The sequence below is a fragment of the Aethalodelphis obliquidens genome, unplaced genomic scaffold, assembly GCF_003676395.1.
Source record: "Aethalodelphis obliquidens isolate GAN/ISIS:26980383/991018 unplaced genomic scaffold, ASM367639v1 scaffold6, whole genome shotgun sequence".
NCBI classification, from domain to species: Eukaryota; Metazoa; Chordata; class Mammalia; order Artiodactyla; family Delphinidae; genus Aethalodelphis; species Aethalodelphis obliquidens.
Window position 1 is genome coordinate 12,149,892 of NW_020837950.1, and position 19,479 is coordinate 12,169,370.

The 19,479-nt window shown below is 38.3% G+C and overlaps 1 protein-coding gene across 1 annotated transcript in view; it reads left to right on the top strand.

Annotated features, from left to right (window-relative positions):
- The window catches only part of SMIM14 (small integral membrane protein 14), a 71,596-nt gene that overhangs the window by 41,644 nt on the left and 10,473 nt on the right, over positions 1-19,479 (top strand). The window contains exon 3 of the mRNA XM_027103140.1: positions 14,587-14,635. Coding sequence (XP_026958941.1) covers positions 14,587-14,635 — 49 coding nt within the window. The remainder of the gene's footprint in view (positions 1-14,586; positions 14,636-19,479) is intronic.

Sequence of the window (19,479 nt, forward strand, 5' to 3'; positions counted from 1 at the left end):
AATGTAAGTTGATACAGCCACTGTGGAGAACAGTATGGAGGTTCCTTAAAAAACTACAAATAGAACTACCATATGACCCAGCAATCCCACTACTGGGCATATACCCTGAGAAAACCATAATTCAAAAAGAGTCATGTACCAAAATGTTCATTGCAGCTCTATTTACAAGAGCCCAGAGATGGAAACAACCTGAGTGTCCATCATTGGATGAATGGATAAAGAAGATGTGGCACATATATACAATGGAATATTACTCAGCCATAAAAAAAAACGAAATTGAGCTATTTGTAATGAGGTGGGTGGACCTAGAGTCTGTCATACAGAGTGAAGTAAGTCAGAAAGGGAGAGACAAATACTGTATGCTAATACATATATATGGAATTTAAGAAAAAAAAATGTCATGAAGAACCTAGGGGTGAAACAGGAATAAAGACACAGACTTACTAGAGAATGGACTTGCGGATATGGGGAGGGGGAAGGGTAAACTGTGACAAAGCGAGAGAGAGGCATGGACATATATATACACTACCAAATGTAAGGTAGATAGCTAGTGGGAAGCAGCCGCATAGCACAGGGAGATCAGCTCGGTGCTTTGTGACCGCCTGGAGGGGTGGGATAGGGAGGGTGGGAGGGAGGGAGACAGAAGCGGGAAGAGATATGGGAACATATGTATATATATAACTGATTCATTTTGTTGTGAAGGTGAAACTAACATACCATTGTAAAGCAATTATACTCCAATAAAGATGTTAAAATGAAAAAAAAAAAACATAATCAGTACTGAAAATGAATTAAAAATGAGACATAAAATACAAAAAAGAAATTGGATGTCTTTATCATGTTACATACAGTTCTGTGTTTCATTACTTGTTAACATGGGAATATGCCTATGTATAAATATGGGTTTTTATTGATATAGTAGTAGAATACTACTAGATATGTAGAAAGATGCCAACACAAAATCATAGTCTAATTGTAAATCATTCTTTTAAGTTGTAGGTTTTTTGGTGTGTGTCTCCTCTGAGGTTAGTTTTGTTTTTAAGGAGGTATTTCCTTATAACTGATATATCTAGTTGTTTGGGTTTTTTTAAAATCACTTATATTTCCTTACAACCATAAAGATGGCCTGGCAAGAGACTTTTTCTGTTCCCCATTTGCAGAATTATTCTGTTTTTATCCTCTTCTGTTCTCTTGCCACCTACTTCTCCTGTTCTCCTTGACTGGCTGTCTCTTGGTATACAGTTTCTTCTATTAATGATAGGAGTTCCAGAAAGAGAACAGATGGATTTAGAAATGTGAATTTAGGTTATGCTTTGTGTTTTTCCTCCTTTCTGTTGTAAACTAAGGTTTGGAATGCAGATAATCCCCCTCTTGTTTGTTGAGCTCTGTATTTCAGCTCTAATCTAAACCGTGTAACTGAAACTTCTGCATCTCTAATTTACTTACATTTGTTTCCGTATTAAAGTACTGTAAGCATGTGATCTGGGAGATCATTGGTCAGATTCCCCTTACAAGTCTGAAGGCCTTGTAAATTGTGACTAATGTCCACTGTACTTAAATAAGTCACGTTAAGTAAGACCTATTATTGGCCTTTTCCTGGAAGATGTATGCCTGAAAAGTTTCTTGAGAAACTTCTCTACCCAGCAAATATATCTACTGTTAGTATATTTTCCTATTAATTTATATTTTTGTAAAATGTTTATTAATGTGAATAATATACTAATGTTTTTTCACAAAATCAATACATTAAAAGTAAGCCCAAACTTCTCACTCACTTCTCTATACCTGGCATGTTCCTACTTCCCTAGATGAATTTGGTATGCACCTTCCCGGATCTTTGTCACAAATAAACATTTAGATACTATGGTATATATATTTTATCCCCAATTTAATATTATTTAGCAAGTCCAAGGAACAAAGTAGAGGGACATTATTTTATAGAGAAAAAGGAGTAAGTTGGGAGGTGTTGTTTTGAACAAAAACCCATTGGAGAAAAGTGAGAGCTCAGGGTGATGATGGCTTCTCATTGGCTGAGTTGCTGGGGTAGTCAGTTTCTTGTAGGAGATGCAGTGTACATCTTTTCCTGTTGGGGCCTGTGATTGATGATCTTCTGTTGAGGTCTGTAATTGACAATTCTTCTTGTAATTGACATCAGGTTGTACTGTGTGAGGGGACCCCCTTCTGGCCTCCTTCACAGAAGTGAGGTTATGTTTTATTTAGAAGATAAAATAGCGGGCTTCCCTGGTGGCGCAGTGGTTGAGAGTCTGCCTGCCGATGCAGGGGACGCGGCTTCGTGCCCGGGCCCGGGAAGATCCTACATGCCGCGGAGCGGCTAGGCCCGTGAGCTACGGCCGCTGAGCCTGCGCGTCTGGAGCCTGTGCTCCGCAATGAGAGAAGGCCACAACAGTGAGAAGCCCGCGTACTGCAAAACAAAACAAAAAAGATAAAATAGCTAGTGCATGTCCTCATGTCACAAAATTCAAGCAGTACTAAGTGTAGAAATGGAAAAGTGAAAATCTCCCTATGTTCCCCAGCCTCTCATTGCCACTTTACTGATTTTAAGCTATTTACAATTTCTCTTATATTCCCGTTATTATGGCTGTATAACAAATTACCCTAAAACTCAGTGGCATAAGAAAAACCTTTTAATTAAGTTAACAAACTGTGTGTCTAGAGTTCATACAGAGCACAGTGGAGATGGCTTGTCTGCTGCATAATGTCTGGGTTCTTAACTGGATGACTGAGAGGCTGGGAGCGAGAAAAGCATCTGGAGGCTTGCTCACTCACTGTCTGGCAGTTGATGCTGGCTGGTGGCTGAAACCCTACCTAGTACTGTCAGCAAGAACACCTACATACGGCCTTTTCATGTGGCTGCTTGGCTTCCTCACAGCACAGTGGCTTGGTTCCAAGGGCAAGAAGCATCCATCCCGAGAGGATGGGGGAGGGAAAGAACCATGCAGCCTGGATACTTTTTATAACCTAGCCTAAGAAGTCACATACAACACTTCTACTATACTTCTGGTTGTAGCAGTCCTGAGCCTGCTCAGCTTTAAGAGGAGGGGGAATAGACTTCACAACTCTTTTTTAAATTGAGGTATAACTGACAAATAACAGTTTCAGGTGTGCGACTTGTATATATTGGGAAATGATTGTCACGGGTAAGTCTAGTTAACACTTGTTTCCATACACGGTTACAGTTTTTTTTCTTGTGATGAGAACTATTAAGATCTACTCTCTTAGCAACTTTCAAATATGCAATATGTTATTACTAACTATAGTCACTATGCTGTGCATTACATCCCCATAACTTAAATTATTTTGTAACTGGAAGTTTGTACGTTTTGACCCCCTTCACCTATTTCACTTACCTTCCAACCCCCCCACCTCTGGCAACCGCCAATCTGTTCTCTATATCTTTGAGCTTGATCTTTTGTTGTGTTTTAAATTCCTCATATAAGTGAGATCATATGGTATTTGTCTTTCTCTGACTTATTTCACTTAGCATAATTCCCTCAAGGTCCATCCATGTTGTTGCAAAAGGCAAGATTTTGTTCCTTTTTAAGGCTGAATAATAATTGTATTATATTGATATATATATATGATGGATATATGTGAGGTGATACCTCATTGTGGTTTTGATTTGCATTTCCCTAATGATTAGTGATATTGAGCATCTCTTCATGTACCTGTTGGCCATCTTTATGTCTTTTTTGGGAAAATGTCTGTTGAGATCCTCTGCCTATTTTTTAATCAGATTGTTTATTTGGCTATTGAATTATATGAGTTCTTTATATATTTTGGATACTTAACCCCTTATCTGATATATGATGTGCAAATATCTCCACCCATTCAATAAGTTGCCTTTTCTTTTTTTTTTTTTTTTTTTTTTGCGGTACGCGGGCCTCTCACTGTTGTGGCCTCTCCCGCTGCTGGAGCACAGGCTCCGACGTGCACGCTCAGCAGCCATGGCTCACGGGCCTAGCCACTCTGCGTCATGTGGGATCTTCCCAGACCGGGGCACGAACCTGTGTCCCCTGCATCAGCAGGCGGACTCTCAACCACTGCGCCACCAGGGAAGCCTGCCTTTTCATTTTGATGATGGTTTCCTTTGCTATGCAACAGCTTTTTAGTTTGATATAGTCTCACTTATTTGTTTTAGCATTTGTTTCCTTTGCTTTGGGAGTCAGATCCAAAAACTTATCACCAAGACTGATGTCAGGGAGCTTACCACCTATGTTTTCTTCTGGGATTTTTATGGTTTCAGGTGTTACATTGAGGTCTTTAATATATTTTGAGTTAATTTTAAACCATTTTTGAATTAGGAGACTCCACCTCTTGATGGGGAGTGGTAAGATTCTGGAAGAGCGTGTGTGGTTAGAAATACTGCTATGACTGTTTTTAGAAAATACAGTCTGCTATATATCTCTTTCTAGAAATTTGTTTTCACATAGAAGGGATCATAGTATATTTACGTTTCTGCAACTTGTTTTTTTTTCACTTCATTTATTTTTTCATATTAGCAAATTTCTTAGTTCAGGTTTCTATAACAGAATACTGTAGACTGGGTGGCTTATAAACAACAGAAATTTATTTCTCACAGTTCTGGAGGCAGGACGTCCAAGATCAGGGTGCTAGCATGGTTGGGTTCTGGTGAGAGCCCATCATCCAGGTTGCAGATCTTGTATCCTTATATGGTGAAGAGAGGGCAAGAAAGCATTCTGGGGTCTCTTTTATGAGCACACTAATCCCACTCATGTGGGCTCCACCCTCGTAACCTAATCACCTCTGAAAGGCCCCACCTCCTAATACCATCACATTGGGGATTAGGATTTCAAAATATGAATTTTGAGGAGACTCAAACATTGAGTCCATAACAGCAAATCAGAGTCAGCCTCATTTTCAAGTATCATTGTATTGGAATTTTGTCTTTCCTTTTAATGATACTTGTAATATGTGAATATCTAAATTACGGACACTTGAAATAATGTAGAAATACAGAGCAAAATGTCAGAGTCCCCCTTCCTCTTGGCCCCCACTCACATATCCCATTTCATGACATTTATTGCTCTCTTAGCCAGATGTTGCATTGAGTTTGTGGACAGTCATGTATCTATATCTTTATATATAATCAAAATAGACTGTACCATAAAGGTATAGCATATAAGTTATGTTGTTGTCTTGTCAGTGGCCATAAATTACGTGATGACTTTTGGTTCAATAAATTAATTAAGCTCAAATTTAGAAGGTATTTTTGTAGGATTTGGGAAACTATATGCATATCATTTGGGCAACCTATTAGTGTTAGACATTCAAAAACTATTTTCAGAATACTCAGACTTGGGCTTCCCTGGTGGCGCAGTGGTTGAGAGTCCGCCTGCCGATGCAGGGGACACGGGTTCATGCCCCGGTCCGGGAAGATCCCACATGCCGTGGAGCGGCTGGGCCCGTGAGCCATGGCCGCTGAGCCTGTGCGTCCGGAGCCTGTGCTCCGCAACGGGAGAGGCCACAACAGTGAGAGGCCCGCGTACCACAAAAAAAAAACAAAAAAAAAAACTCAGACTTGCCTTTAACCTGATTATTTGAAGTCTTCAGGCTTAAATGTACATGGATTATTGTGGTCCTTCCAAGTTATTGAATATTTTTGTTAATATTGTAGGAAAATATGTTGAGATGCTACTTAGTCATTAAGAACTAAATGTGATCAAACAACCCAATCGAAAAATGGGCAGAAGACCTAAATAGACATTTCTCCAAAGAAGACACACAGATGGCCAAAAGGCACATGAAAAGATGCTCAACACTGCTAATTATTAGAGAAATGCAAATCAAAACTACAATGAGGTACCACCTCACACCAGTCAGAATGGCTATCATTAAAAAGCCTTCAGGGAATTCCCTGGTGGTTCAGTGTTTGAGACTCCAAGGTTTCACCGAGGGCCTGGGTTCGATCCCAGGTTGGGGAACTAAGATCCCACAAACCACGTGGCATGGCCAAATAAATAAGAAGAAAAAATAAAAAGCCTTCAAATAACAAATGGTGGAGGAGGGGGTGGAGAAAAGGGAACCCTCCTACACTGTTGGTGGGAATGTAAATTGGTGCAGCCACTATGGAAAACACACAGTATGGAGGTTCCTCAAAAAACTAAAAATAGAGTTGCCATATGATCCTACAATCCCACTCCTGGGCATTTATCCAGACAAAACTATAACTGGAAAAGATACATGCACCCCAGTGTTCATTGCAGCACTGTTTACTATAGCCAAGACATGGAAACAACCTAAATGTCCATCGACAGATGAATGGATGAAGAAGATATGGTACATATATACAATGGAATACTATCCAACCATAAAAAGAATGAAATACTGCCATTTGCAGCAACATGGATGGATCTAGAGATTATCATACTAAGTGAAGTAAGTCAGAAAGAGAAAGATACCGTATGATACCACTTATATGTGGAATCTAAAATATGACACAAATGAACTTACCTATGAAATAGAAACAGGCTCACAGGCATAGAGAACAGACCTGTGGTTGCCAAGGGGGAAGAAGGGATAGGGGAAGAAAGGATTGGGAGTTTGGGATTAGCAGATGCAAACTATTGTGTATTGAATAGATAAAGAAGATACTACTGTATAGCACAGGGAACTATATTCAATATCCTGTGATAAACCATAATGGAAAAGAATGTGAAAAAGAATGTACATATATATGTATAACTGAATCACTTTGCGGTACAGTAGAAATTAACACAACATTGTAAATTAGCTATACTTCAGTAACATAAATTTTAAAAAAAAGAACTAAATGTGATCAGATATAGTTAGGTTTTAGCTGTCTCCCGGTTGAAACACTGGGCTTCCTCAGTGGTGTGATTATGCAGGAATAATTGAATTGAATGTACTTTGTATTTTGTCATTTCTTTAAAATTCCCCTCCTGTAATTTGGCAATGTATATCAAAACTTAAAGTGTATATACCTTCACTATAGCAACTCTACTCCATATTCTAAAGAGATTAATCAAGTGTGTAAGACTATATTTATATGAACATTCACCACAACATTGTTTTTCATATACAAATTTGGAAATGATGCAATTAAATGGAATGCTGTACAGTATTAAAAATTAGGGGGAGCTGGGTTTTGGCAGTCTAAGGTTGTTTCAAGCTAACCTGTTACTGTGAGCTGTGTGAGGTCTGGTCAGAGGACATTGACCAACTGTTTAACCCCTGATTTGAAAGTACTTTTTTGCTGTTGGTTTTGGAATTTCACTTTTTGAAAAAATAGTAGTGATAAATATGAATAGGCTTATTTGTACAAACAGGCAGCCCTTTCCTGCATATTGCTATAATCCGAAAGCATCTGTGGGCCATGACCTGAGTTTTTATATACATTTTATATTTAATTTTATATAATATTAATTATGTCATTTAATACTCACAATGACATTAAGGTTGATAACAGATTGTATTTATCTCTTCTATAGTTTGAAACTCTGCCTGAGAAAGTAACAGACACAGAATTTGAAACCAGATACCTCTGACTTTAAAGCTTCTCTTTTGAACCACTGTTCTGTACCACACTGTTTACCAGTCCACAGGTAGACCCGGTGCATGGGAAAGAAGAGCACCTCCAATATACATGAGGTTCTTGAGCAGACATAGAAAAACAGCAGATAAGTTCTTGTTTAGGTACTGTCTTAGTTTGCTCAGGCTGCTCTGGAAAAATACCACAGACTGGGCAGCTTAGACAACAAGTAATTATTTCTCACAGTTCTGGAGGCACTGGGAAGTCCAAGATCAAGATGTTGCCAGATATGCCAGGGTGATTTGGCTCTTTTCTTGGTTTTCAAACAGCCACCTTGCTGTACCCTCACATGGCAAAGAGAGAATGACGGCTCTGGTCTCACCCTCTTCCTGTATGGGCACTAATTCCATCATGGTGGCTCCACTCTCATGACCTCATCTAAACCTAATCACCTCCCAAAGGCCCCCATCCCCAAATTCCATCACTTTGGGAATTAGGGCTTCAACATATGAATTTGGAGTGGTGGGGGAAACACGAACATCCATAGCAGGTACCTTTTGATAACTCCAAAGAGAGACTTTCTGTTTTTTGTAATTTTCTTCAAAGAATTTCTCCAAGGTAAGCTTCCTCATAGAAGTTCCATTTATCTGCTTTTTGTCATTAGAGTCTTATTTTGATCTATGGTTTTTACATCAGCCTCTGACAGCCAAGGTTCTATATGAGGCTTCCTGGATATCCTAAGAGCCTATTTTAGGTTCTACATTTTCCCTAACAGGAAATCTCTGCCAAGACTCTTGTATTCTTTAAATCTCTGTTTTCTGCCTTTTTCCCCAAGGAAGAAAAATGTTTCTTCTAATCATACTATGTTGTCTCTTCTATTTTGAAGCTAACTCATCTAAGGAACTTTACATGGCCATCCTGGTTAGCTGGGGAAGATCCCAGATCTTCCCTGGGATCCTGGGATCAGTGTTAGCATGAAGGTTTACCTAGGCAGCAACTATTGGCTGTAGATAGTCCACATGTGGTTCCCGCCACTCCACTGTAATACAGAAAATACTTGAAGTTTATGGCTCCATCTTGTAGATACTGCCATGCCTGTTTCCTTCATTTATTATCCTTGGTTTTCTTTTTTTTTAATTGAAGTATAGTTGATTTACAGTGTAGTGTTAATTTCTGCTGTATAGCAGAGTGATTCAGTTCTCTCTCTCTATATATACATATATATGTACATTCTTTTTCATATTCTTTTCCATTATGGTTGACTGCAGGATTTTGAATATAGTTTTGAAAATAGTAGGACCTTGTGTATTGGTTTTCTTTTAGTTATGTTTGCTTTCATAAATGGTTTCCTTTTGGAGTAGCCAAAATCAGCATCAGTAGTCCCACTGTATTCTTCAAATAAGTCAAGAGAAAACTGAGATGCACTGTAAGTTAGGTCTCTGTGTTTAAAGAGTTCCATCAAAAGACTCTCTCGTTTTACTAAATGTGTTTTTTAAATTCTTTAAAGACTATAATTTACCCATTGTGTTTGAATCTGACATACTGAATATATATTCCAACACGCTGGTTTGGGTAAAACACTAAGTCCTGGACTAGAAATGTGGTCATGATACTTTGGCACCTTATTATTCAGAGCCTGCAGCATCATCTGCTTGTGAACATGTAGCGTGTAGCCAGGAACCCATAGGAGATCAGCCAGAAGAGCAGGATCCAGCTCCAGCTCTTGGTGGAATGTCCCAAAGATTCACTGCAGCTTGGGCTAGAGATGGAGTGCTTCAGTCAGCCAGGCTCCCAGTGAATAATTTCTTCTCATTCTTGGTCGTGTGTGTGTGTGTGTGTGTGCGTGCACGTGCGTATGCGTGTGTATGTATGCATGTGTGAAGGCACTTTTTAACAATTTTCTTAAAGCTGAAAAGGCTTCTGCCTGCATGGCATGAGTTATAATTTGACCTGCTCAAAGTCGTAATTTGACCTCCCACTCTGTGGTTCCCCTTACCTAGAAAAAAATCATTTATGAACCAACACAGCTACCACATAAAGCTGACATCATTTCTATATTTACCAATTGTGAGTGAATTAGTTTTCTAGAAACTTGTATAGCAGGACAAATTGTACATTACCCTTTTTTTTATCATAGTCCCAAAGGGAAGCCTACTCCTTCTGGTGACACCTAAAGGGAAAGAGATCTCTTTTAGTGCTGAAAGAAAACATTGGCTGTGTTAATCTTAGAGGTTATTAGGTAATTACATCTATGGTCATTTTCACTTTACTCTGAATTTGCTTCAGTTCAGTTTTATATCAGTTGATTATCAACTCACTGGAGTATTCTGTAACCATGCAAAATTGTGAAAAACGAATTGTGGTTGGTTACACAGTGTTTAATGATATGTTAACTAAAATTATGATACAAAATTTTGTATGTTGTAAAGTAGAATGGAATTGAGATTAAAAATTTAGACTCTGGAGTTAGTATTGGATATATTAGCCAACCTCTCGCAAACACGTTTCTTCATCCATAAAGTAGGAGTTATAGCACCTGCCTCCTGCTATTGAATGTGAGGATTAAATAAATTAAAGTTCTTAGTATAGTCTCTACCACATAAAAGTTCCCAGTAAATATTTGTTATTATAATGATTGTAATTATATGAAAGTATGCATATTTTAATGCTAGAAAACATAATGATAATTGTACTAAGTCAGTGAATTAATCCACATTAATTTCTAAGTATTCTGTAATTTTATTTTTATTATAATGTAATATAAATAATAAATTATTTAAATTATAATTTAAAGTAATATAATTTATAAATTTATCATTAAAATATATTTGTATTTAAATGTATTTCTAATGTGATAATAAGAAGGTACCCCTATTCCACATTGATAAAACATATAGGTATCTGTTATATGTCTTAGAATTGGAGGCAGTCAGACTAATGCCATTAACAGAAAACTGTGCTGATTTGTGCATATCTAGAGAGCATTTGGTTCTGAGGTTGACTAAATACAGCAGCTAAGTAATACTGCTTACACGCCCCAGCCACAGTGGCCTTGTGGTTCCTCAACACCAACTCGCAGGCACCTTTTCATCTAGGGGCCTTTCCTAGTTGTTTACTCTGTCTGGAATTCCTGAATGCTCATCTCCTTGATCTTTTACTGCTATTATTGTGTAGATAGTCCCTTAAGTGTTACTGCCTCTGTCTGCCTAATTTAAAGTGGCTACTGGACTGCCACTGTATGCCATCCTACTTTCTCTGTGTGGCTCTCTGACATTTTTATAATATACTTGTTAATTGTCTGATTTCCCCCACAAGACTGTATGATCCATAAGACTAGAAACTTTGTCTTTTCAGAAACTTTGTCCTTTTCACACCATATCCTCAGTACCTGGAACTGTACTTGGCATGTAGTAGGCATTCAGTAAACATTTTGAATGAATAAGTAAATAAACGATTGTTGCATTATAACTAGACATAATTAATGAGCATCTCACATTTCTAAATGAACACTTTTATATAGCTACACAAAAATGCTTGTTTTTTCTCATATTTCATGGGTATTTCCTAGATGTCTTTAGCTGGTTGTCATTATCAGTAGTGTTGAGTAATTTAAGGGCCAGATAGTAAATATTTTAGGCTTGGAGTCTCTATGGCAACTACTAAACTCAGCTGTTGTAGTGAAAGCAGACATAGACAATATGTAAACAAATGGGTGTGGCTATGTTTCAGTAAAACTATTTATAAAAATAGGCCTCCAGCCTACAGGTTTTAGTTTGGTGACCCTGGCTATAGACTACAAACCCACTGCAAGGGTGTGGGGTGAAACCCAGATCTGCCAGCATCACAGGGAGGTCAAAAACGAACACAGTGAGCATCTTATCTGGTAGACCCACATTGAGAAAGGAGGATGAGACTGATGGAAGCATGAAGAAGAAGCCTAGAGCTGGTGGTGTGGCCCTCCATGGAAGTAGATTTGTGAGGAAGTGGATATGTAAAGACTTGGGGGCTTTTCACATGGAAATCATGTCATTTGTAGCTATCATTGAGCTACAGACAGCCAGCAAGTCAGACCTGAAGACAAGGGCATCAGTTCAAGTAGAGCTATAGCCAAAAGCCAGGGCTGGCACTTGAGTTACGTAATGTACAATGAACTGATAATTCATTGGTCATTTCGATCACAGCTGTAGATTTTGGGATATGCTGTGTGATTGCTAAATACTAAACCCAAGAAAGTTATTTTTACTCCTTATTTGATATCTTAAGTAATTAGATAGTACTTGTTCAATCCAAAGACCTAATAAATCTTTTTGTTTTACATTTGCTACAATGCTACTTAGAGGTGGAAGAGTAATGGGAAAAGATATATATATGCTTATAAAAATGTAAGGACATCTCTGGAGAGATTCACAAAAAAACCTGAGTGCTGTGGAGGCTGAAGGACAGAAGAGAGCAAGAGATTTACCTTGCATAGAGTATCCTTTTGTACTTTTGAATTTTGTACTGTGTATACGTATTGCTTATTGGGAAAAAATTAATAAAACTTAAAGTATATGTAAAGTAGGAGGTTCATTAGGTCTGATTTGTGACCCAAGGGTCTAGTAATCTTTTTTTCAATTTCTTTAGAATGTGTAATTTTTTACAATATTATTAGCTATAGTCACCATGCTGTACATTACATTCTTATAACTTATTCATTTTTTAACTGGAAATTTGTATCTTTTGACTGCCCTTCACCCATTTTGCCCACCCTCCTCCCCCCTGCCACCAGTCTCTTCTCTATATCCATGAGATCTTTGTTTTTAGATTCCACATATAAGTGGATCATACAGTATCTTTCTCTGTCTGACTTATTTCACTTAGCATAATGCCCTTGGGGTCCATCCATGTTGTCGCAAATGGCAAGATTTCATTCTTTTTTATGGCTGAATAATACTCCTCTCTGTGTGTGTGTGTGTGTGTGTGTGTGTGTGTGCGCGCGTGTGCGTGTGCGTGTGTGCGCGTGTGTGTGTGTGTTTATCGATTCATCCATCAGTGGACACTTAGGTTATTTCCATGTCTTGGCTATTGTAAATAATGCTACAGAAAACATGGGGCTGCATTTATCTTTTCGAATTAGTGTTTTTGTTTTCTTCGGGTAAATACCCAGAAGTGGAATTGCTGGATCATGTGGTAACACTACTTTTAATCTTTTGAGGAACCTCCATACTGTTTTCCGTAGTGGCTGCGACCAATTTATATTCCCACCAACAGTGCACAAAGGTTCCCTTTTCCCACGTCCTTACCAACACTTGTTATTTATTGTCTTTTTGATAATAGCTGTAGAATGCATAAATTTTTAAAGAGGTTTTGGATTGATTCTTTTCATATTTAAGAAGGTTTAAGGTACCCAGCATATTTTTACATTAATTAAGATCTGTTTTCCCATTCTAATTCAAGTAGAACTACTTTGGGGACTTCCCTGGTAGTTCAGTGGCCAAGATTCCACGCTTCCAAAGCAGGGGGCCGGGGTTTGATCCCTGGTCAGGGAACTACATCCCACGTGCCGAAACTAAGAGTTTGCATGCCGCAACTAAAGACCCCGCATGCCACAACTAAGACCTGGTACAGCCAAATAAATAAATATTTGAAAAACAAAAACCAAAAAACAAATAGAACACTTTTAGTGATATACACCAAAGCAAGCCTGATCATCTTAGAGAACAACTTACAAGATGATTTGTTCTGTTAATTCCAATAATTGTTTTAGATGAGGTCATAATTTGTTTGGCACAGTAATAATAATAGCTAACGTTTCTTCTTTCTTGGGTTGTTACGACATTTCATATGCACTGTGTATTTTAATTCTCACTTGTACTCAGATATAGGTAATATCATCCCCATTTTACCAGATGAGGAAACTAAAGCTTAGAGGTGTTAAAGAATTCACCCAAGGTCTTGAAACTCTAGAAAGTTGCAGAGCCTGACTTTAAGTCAAGATCTGCCTTTTTGCAGAGCCCATGCTTAACCAGCTAAGCACAACTGCTCTGTAGCTGCTTCCCCAAACAATTGCAGGTTATGCGTTAACTGCTTTAATGGAGAGGGGGTGTCATTATAAAGTAATGAGGCTGAATTGAAAAGTTGCATGTTCATTCAGTTTACTGTGTATCATCTCTTTTAAGATTTATGAGATGATCATTTCTAAACATCCTAAAAGCCCTCAGCATAGGGTGAACATTCATAAAAGGATGATATATGTTTATTGATAGATGGGTTTTTACTTTTCACTTATCTTTAAAATTCATAATCATATGTTTCCAAAATTAAATTGTATATAAAGATAGACATTGAAAACTTCGGATCCCTTCTCATCAGAGCCCACTCCATTCCTCCATCCCACCCCCAACTCCTGTGGTATCGTTTTTATTAGTTTCTTCCTTGTCTAACCACTGTTTATGCAGATGTAAGCAAAAAGGAAAAAAAAAAAAGCCTTCTTTTCAAAGGTGCATTTTCTACAAAGAGAACCTATTTTTTCTATTAGAAGCAGAGGCTTCTAATTTTCAGGGAGAAAAAAACCTTATTAACGAAGTTTACTCTTTTTCTAGTAGCTCTCCTCTACAGTTAAGTGCTTTTCATTTGGGAAGTCTAATAACATATGGCAGCAGGAGTTTCTGTCACAGGTGACTTTTTTTTTTCTGAATTTTAAATTTTATTTTATTTTTTATATAGCAGATTTCTTATTAGTTATCTATTTTATACATATTAGTGTATATATGGCAATCCCAATCTCCCAGTTCATCCCACCACCAGCACCCATCCACAGGTGACTTTTAAAAATTCCTAATTTAAATAGGTGAATTGCACTAGATCACAGTATATTTGAATATTATGTTGAGGAGAAAATAATCCCCCCAAACTGAACAGCCCCTCAATATATTCTATGTTTTTATCTGATTTTGAAGGTATGATATATACTGTAGTAGCATTCATTAAAAAGCAAAACATGATCTTTCTAATAAATAGTATCCATTTTTGGTTAAGTCCAGTGGCTAACTTTCCTTTCTTCTTATTCATTGTAGTTGAGGCAGTCCCAGTCCTACTGCACAGACACAGAATGTCTTCAGGAATGTAAGTAATGATGGGACAGGAGGAGGCTTGGCATTGGGGGCAGAATTAGAGACCAGAATAAGACTGAATTTTTTGCCAGAAATTATTCTTACAGTTTGCCCTTTAAGGAAATGGTTCTTAGTAATGTATTTCCTACTTAAATATTTAATTTTTTAACTTAAAAAATTGTGTTTTTTGGTCCTGTCACAAAAACAAAACCTGTTCATTGAATAAAATTATAAAATCACAGATAAAAAAAAAAGAAAAGGAAAAACTTCCAGAATAATAAAAGATGACCACTGTTAACAACTTGGTGTAAACCCTTCCAAGACCCTTTTTTGGGCAAATACACGTGGAACAGGGCACTTCTGGCTCGTTGAACTGAACACCGAGGCTGCTAGCACAAACCCCTCACTCTTTCCCTACCATCTATTTGCATCCATTGGCAACTTTGAGAATTTGTGAGTGGAGGCAGGGGGGGCCATTTTTTCCCAAGGTTTGGAAGCTTTGGAGACATTGGAGTCATTCCTTTGGCTCTGACATTAGGATTCTCAAGACAGTAAGGGCAGTAGGGAGGTTCCTCCATGGCTTTATGGGCAATGGTGATGGTAAAGTGAGAATCAGTGCAGGAAGATGTATTCCGCATGGTGAATGTAGCTGACAGACTTATAATATGAGGCATCTTTTTTTCAGGACAGACATAACTTGAGGGATACTTTGAGGGGAAATAATAGCCAATCCAGTCTTATACCATAATAATTTGACTGTAAGAATGGAAGTATGACGTTTACAGGATGGTGAAGCCTGGCACAATTCAATTTCATATATACTTACAAATACGGGATCACTTTGTATATATTGTTTTTCACTACTGTATTGTGAGTATATCAGCATGTATTTACCTTAAAAATATTTACTGACTAATAATTCATTATGGGGATGCACCAGTGTTCAAATAATTCCCTTTTGTTGGAATCTTAGGTTGCTAATATATTTTTGCTGTTATAAATAATGCTTGAACAAACATCCTTTTGCACATTTTAGGGCTTTTGATATATTGCCAAATTGCATTTATTAATAGGCTAGGTGCTTATACTTCACATCTCTGAAGCTGAGCACCACTTTATTATGTATGTGAAACTAAAACAAAACACAGTAAGGTATCATTATAAAGGAACTTGTTAGTACATTATTAATTACTGGTATTACTGTGTGAACTGGGTATCCCATCAAATTCTGTAAATGTAACAACTTAGAGAAACAGGAGCTAGTACAGTGCCTGTCCCAAAGTAGAAACTTTGTCAGAATGTAGTCCTTTGGTGCAGCAGGGTAATAATTATATGCCTCTGGGCAAGAAAGTAATGGGCAGACTTGCGTTAGGTTTTGGGGATGATGGGTGGTGGTTCCCCAACTCCAGATTTCTTTATGTTGTCTCTTCAGTAGCATTCATTAATCTGCAGTGTGCCCTCTGATAAGCGTCGTAAATTTTTGCCTCAGCAGTAAAGCTAAAATGTGTTCTTCTAGTTGAAAATAATCTTATTGAACTCCTTATGGGAAAACAAGTGTTTATTATATTTGTGGTATTTGTGACCCTTGAGCCAGTCCCACCTGTAAACCAAGTATACTCATTTCTGTAGGTGAAATTTCACTTCTTTAATCCAAATATAAAGGCACAACTCTAGAGCTTGAGTATTAATTCAGTTATCTTGGCCAGTCGTTCCACCCCGCCCCAGTTCTTTTAGCATTTGGTGGAAATCCTTTCTAACAGCCATGTCTTTAAATGGTTTAAGCAGTTGTTTCCTCTGAGCGATATAATTACTCTTCTGTGTATTCTAAATTTTCACGAATGAGATTATGCTGTTTTCATAAAATATATATTAATCGGGGGTCCCCGCAACCCCTTCTTCTGTTTCAATAATTTGTAAGAATGGCTTACAGAAGGCAGGAAAACAGTTTAATTACTATTACCAGTTTATTACGAAGGATGCAACTCGGGAACAGCCAAATGGAAGAGATGCCTAGGGCAAGGTATGAGGAGAAAAGGGGTACAGAGCTTCCCTGTCTTCTCTGGGTGCACCACCCTCCCAGCTCCTCCATGTGTTCACCAACCGGGAAGCTCTGTGAACCCTGTTGTTTAGGGCTTTTATGGAGGTTCCATTCCATAGGCATGAATGAGTAAATCATTGGCCATTGGTGAATAACTTGGAAGCTGGAAGTTCCAACCTTCTAATCACTTGGTCAGACTCCCAGTGAGTCCCCATCCTGAAGCTTTCTGGGGGCCCACTAAGAGTCACCTCATTAACATCAACTCAGATATGGTTGAAAGGGGTTTATTATGAATAAGAAAAGATGTTCCTGTCACCCTTATCACTCAGGAAATTCCAAGGATTTTAGCAGCTTTCCGACAGGAACCAGAATGAAGACCAAATATATATATTTCTTATTATATCATAATATCACAGTATCCATTGTGCCTGCCATGATGTGCTGCATGTATTTGAGATGATTTAATAGAATATGAAGTTCATTCCTTCATGTGGTAGCAGAATCTAGTTGCAATCTGTGAGCATATCTAGTTGCTGCATGATTCTTTATATTGAGCTACATTCCACTTCATCGTGATATTTACCCACAGTTTTGTTCTCTAGAGCTGCATAGAATGAGTCTGCCCACTCTTCTGAAAGACTGTCTTTCAGATAAAGAGTTGTGGAAACCAGCTCTATTGCTAATTTAATTTTGGAGTAAATCAAAAGATGGGTAGATGTTCTGAGGATATTGTAATTACTGTATACAACTCCAAAATCACAGGGTTAAAGCCTGCTGGTGCACTGTCCAATTTCACTGCTGTTCTGTTTCTGCCTTTCCCACTGGAAACCTGTATACATTTATAGAAATAATCCCTCAGGATCTGCCAGCTCTTAGAGCCTCCCTTCTCTTTCATCTTCCTGGTGTCCAGCTAAGTAAATAGCTTCATTGTGAATATTCCATTTGACATCTTATTTGTAATACTTTTTCTTGTAACCAAAAACTTAACCCTTGAGCAAAATGGAACCCTGTATTTTGGTGTACAAAGTCCTTTTACATTTTTATGATTTGACATTTTTCTAGACCATAGAGTAAAAAGTATTTACCCTTTTAAGGCAATTAATTCCTAGGCAGTGAGGGGAACAGACTTTATATCCTGCATGTGATTGTGCTTCTTTTTTTTTTTTTTTTTTTTTTCCCAGTATGCGGGCCTCTCACTGTTGTGGCTTCTCCCGTTGCGGAGCACAGGCTCCGGACGCGCAGGCTCAGTGGCCATGGCTCATGGGCCCAGCCGCTCCACGGCATGTGGGATCCTCCCGGACCGGGGCCCGAACCCGTGTCCCCTGCATCGGCAGGCGGACTCTCAACCATTGCGCCACCAGGGAAGCCCAGATTGTGCTTCTTAATATCTAGATTACTTGGCACTACGTTAATATTTAGAATATTTAGTGCCAAACAGTTGTCACAATAAAAACCATAGTGGTCAGCTCATTCAAAGGCCCTTTCAGCTCTGTGTGTTGACTTTAAAATAGCTGCTCCTGGTATTTGTTTGTATTAGCCGCATGCTGTGTCGGGGAGTTTGAGTAGCATGCCTGTTCTGAGACTTCACGAAGAAGTAGATCTTGTCACAAGGGACTGCGAATAATCACAGAAAGCCTATAGTGACCCCATTCATCCCCATTCCTGGATATTTCAAAAAGTCTAAGTCAGTTCAGATACCCAGTGTCTCCAATCCTAAGACATTTTAGGTTTACTGTTTTTGCTTCATTCAATTTAATGTTTTTATATATGGTTCAAAAATCAAGAAGTTAATTAGTGTATAGTGAAAAGGTGTCTTCCTACTCATATTCTCCCATCTAACCATGTCCTATCTCTAGGTATTATTGGCCTTCTATGTAGCTTTCCAGAATTTCTTTATGCATGTACAGGCAAAATATATATTATTTGCCCCCCTTTCTTAGTACACACTGTTTTTCACCTGCTTTTTTTCTCTGTCAAAATATAGCATATCTCATGGAGACTTCCCTCAACATTGTTTTATAACTTCATAGTATTCCATTTTACAGATATACCATAATTTTTTTCTTTTTTGAGAATTACATTTTATTTGATAGACTTGCTGAGGACTTAAGCCTGGAAGACAGCCTCTCAGATGACACTGAGGGACTGCTCTGAAGAGGTAAGGGAGGAGCCAGGATATATAGGAGTTTTTGCAAGAAACCAGGTAGTAGGAACATCAAAAGATTATTGTTAATTAAAGAAAGACAGGGACTTCCCTGGTGGGCCAGTGGTGAAGACTCCAGGCTTCCACTGCAGGGGGTGTGGGTTCGATCCATGGTTGGGAAACCAAGATCCTGCATGCCATGTGGCGCAGCAAAAAAAAGAAAAACATAAAGAAAAACAGACATCTCAAGTTAATGAAGTCAGCGCTTTTCTTTGTACGGGAAGATGCAAGAGTCTGAGTTCATTTAAATCATTCCTTGAATACGCACCTTATCAATGAAAATAAATGATGCCTGCCAATTCAGTAAACAAAGGATGTTGCAGCCATCAAGCCCTCACATTACAGCTGCCTGAGGGTGAGCCCTGAGGGAACTCAGCATAGAAATAGGATGCCTGCCATCAGACACTGCAGCCACCACCAGCCCCCCATAGTGCTCCCTGAGGAGACGCAGGATGAGAAAACATGGGAGAGAAATATACCATAATTTCTTAATCAGACACTCTTGGCAGACGTTTAGGTCTGTTTCCAGTTTTTTGTTCATAACCTTGCACTGTTTGTCCGTGTGAAAGTACATTCTAGAGCCAATCTTAAGTTTGTGCTACTGCTGTAAACAGAA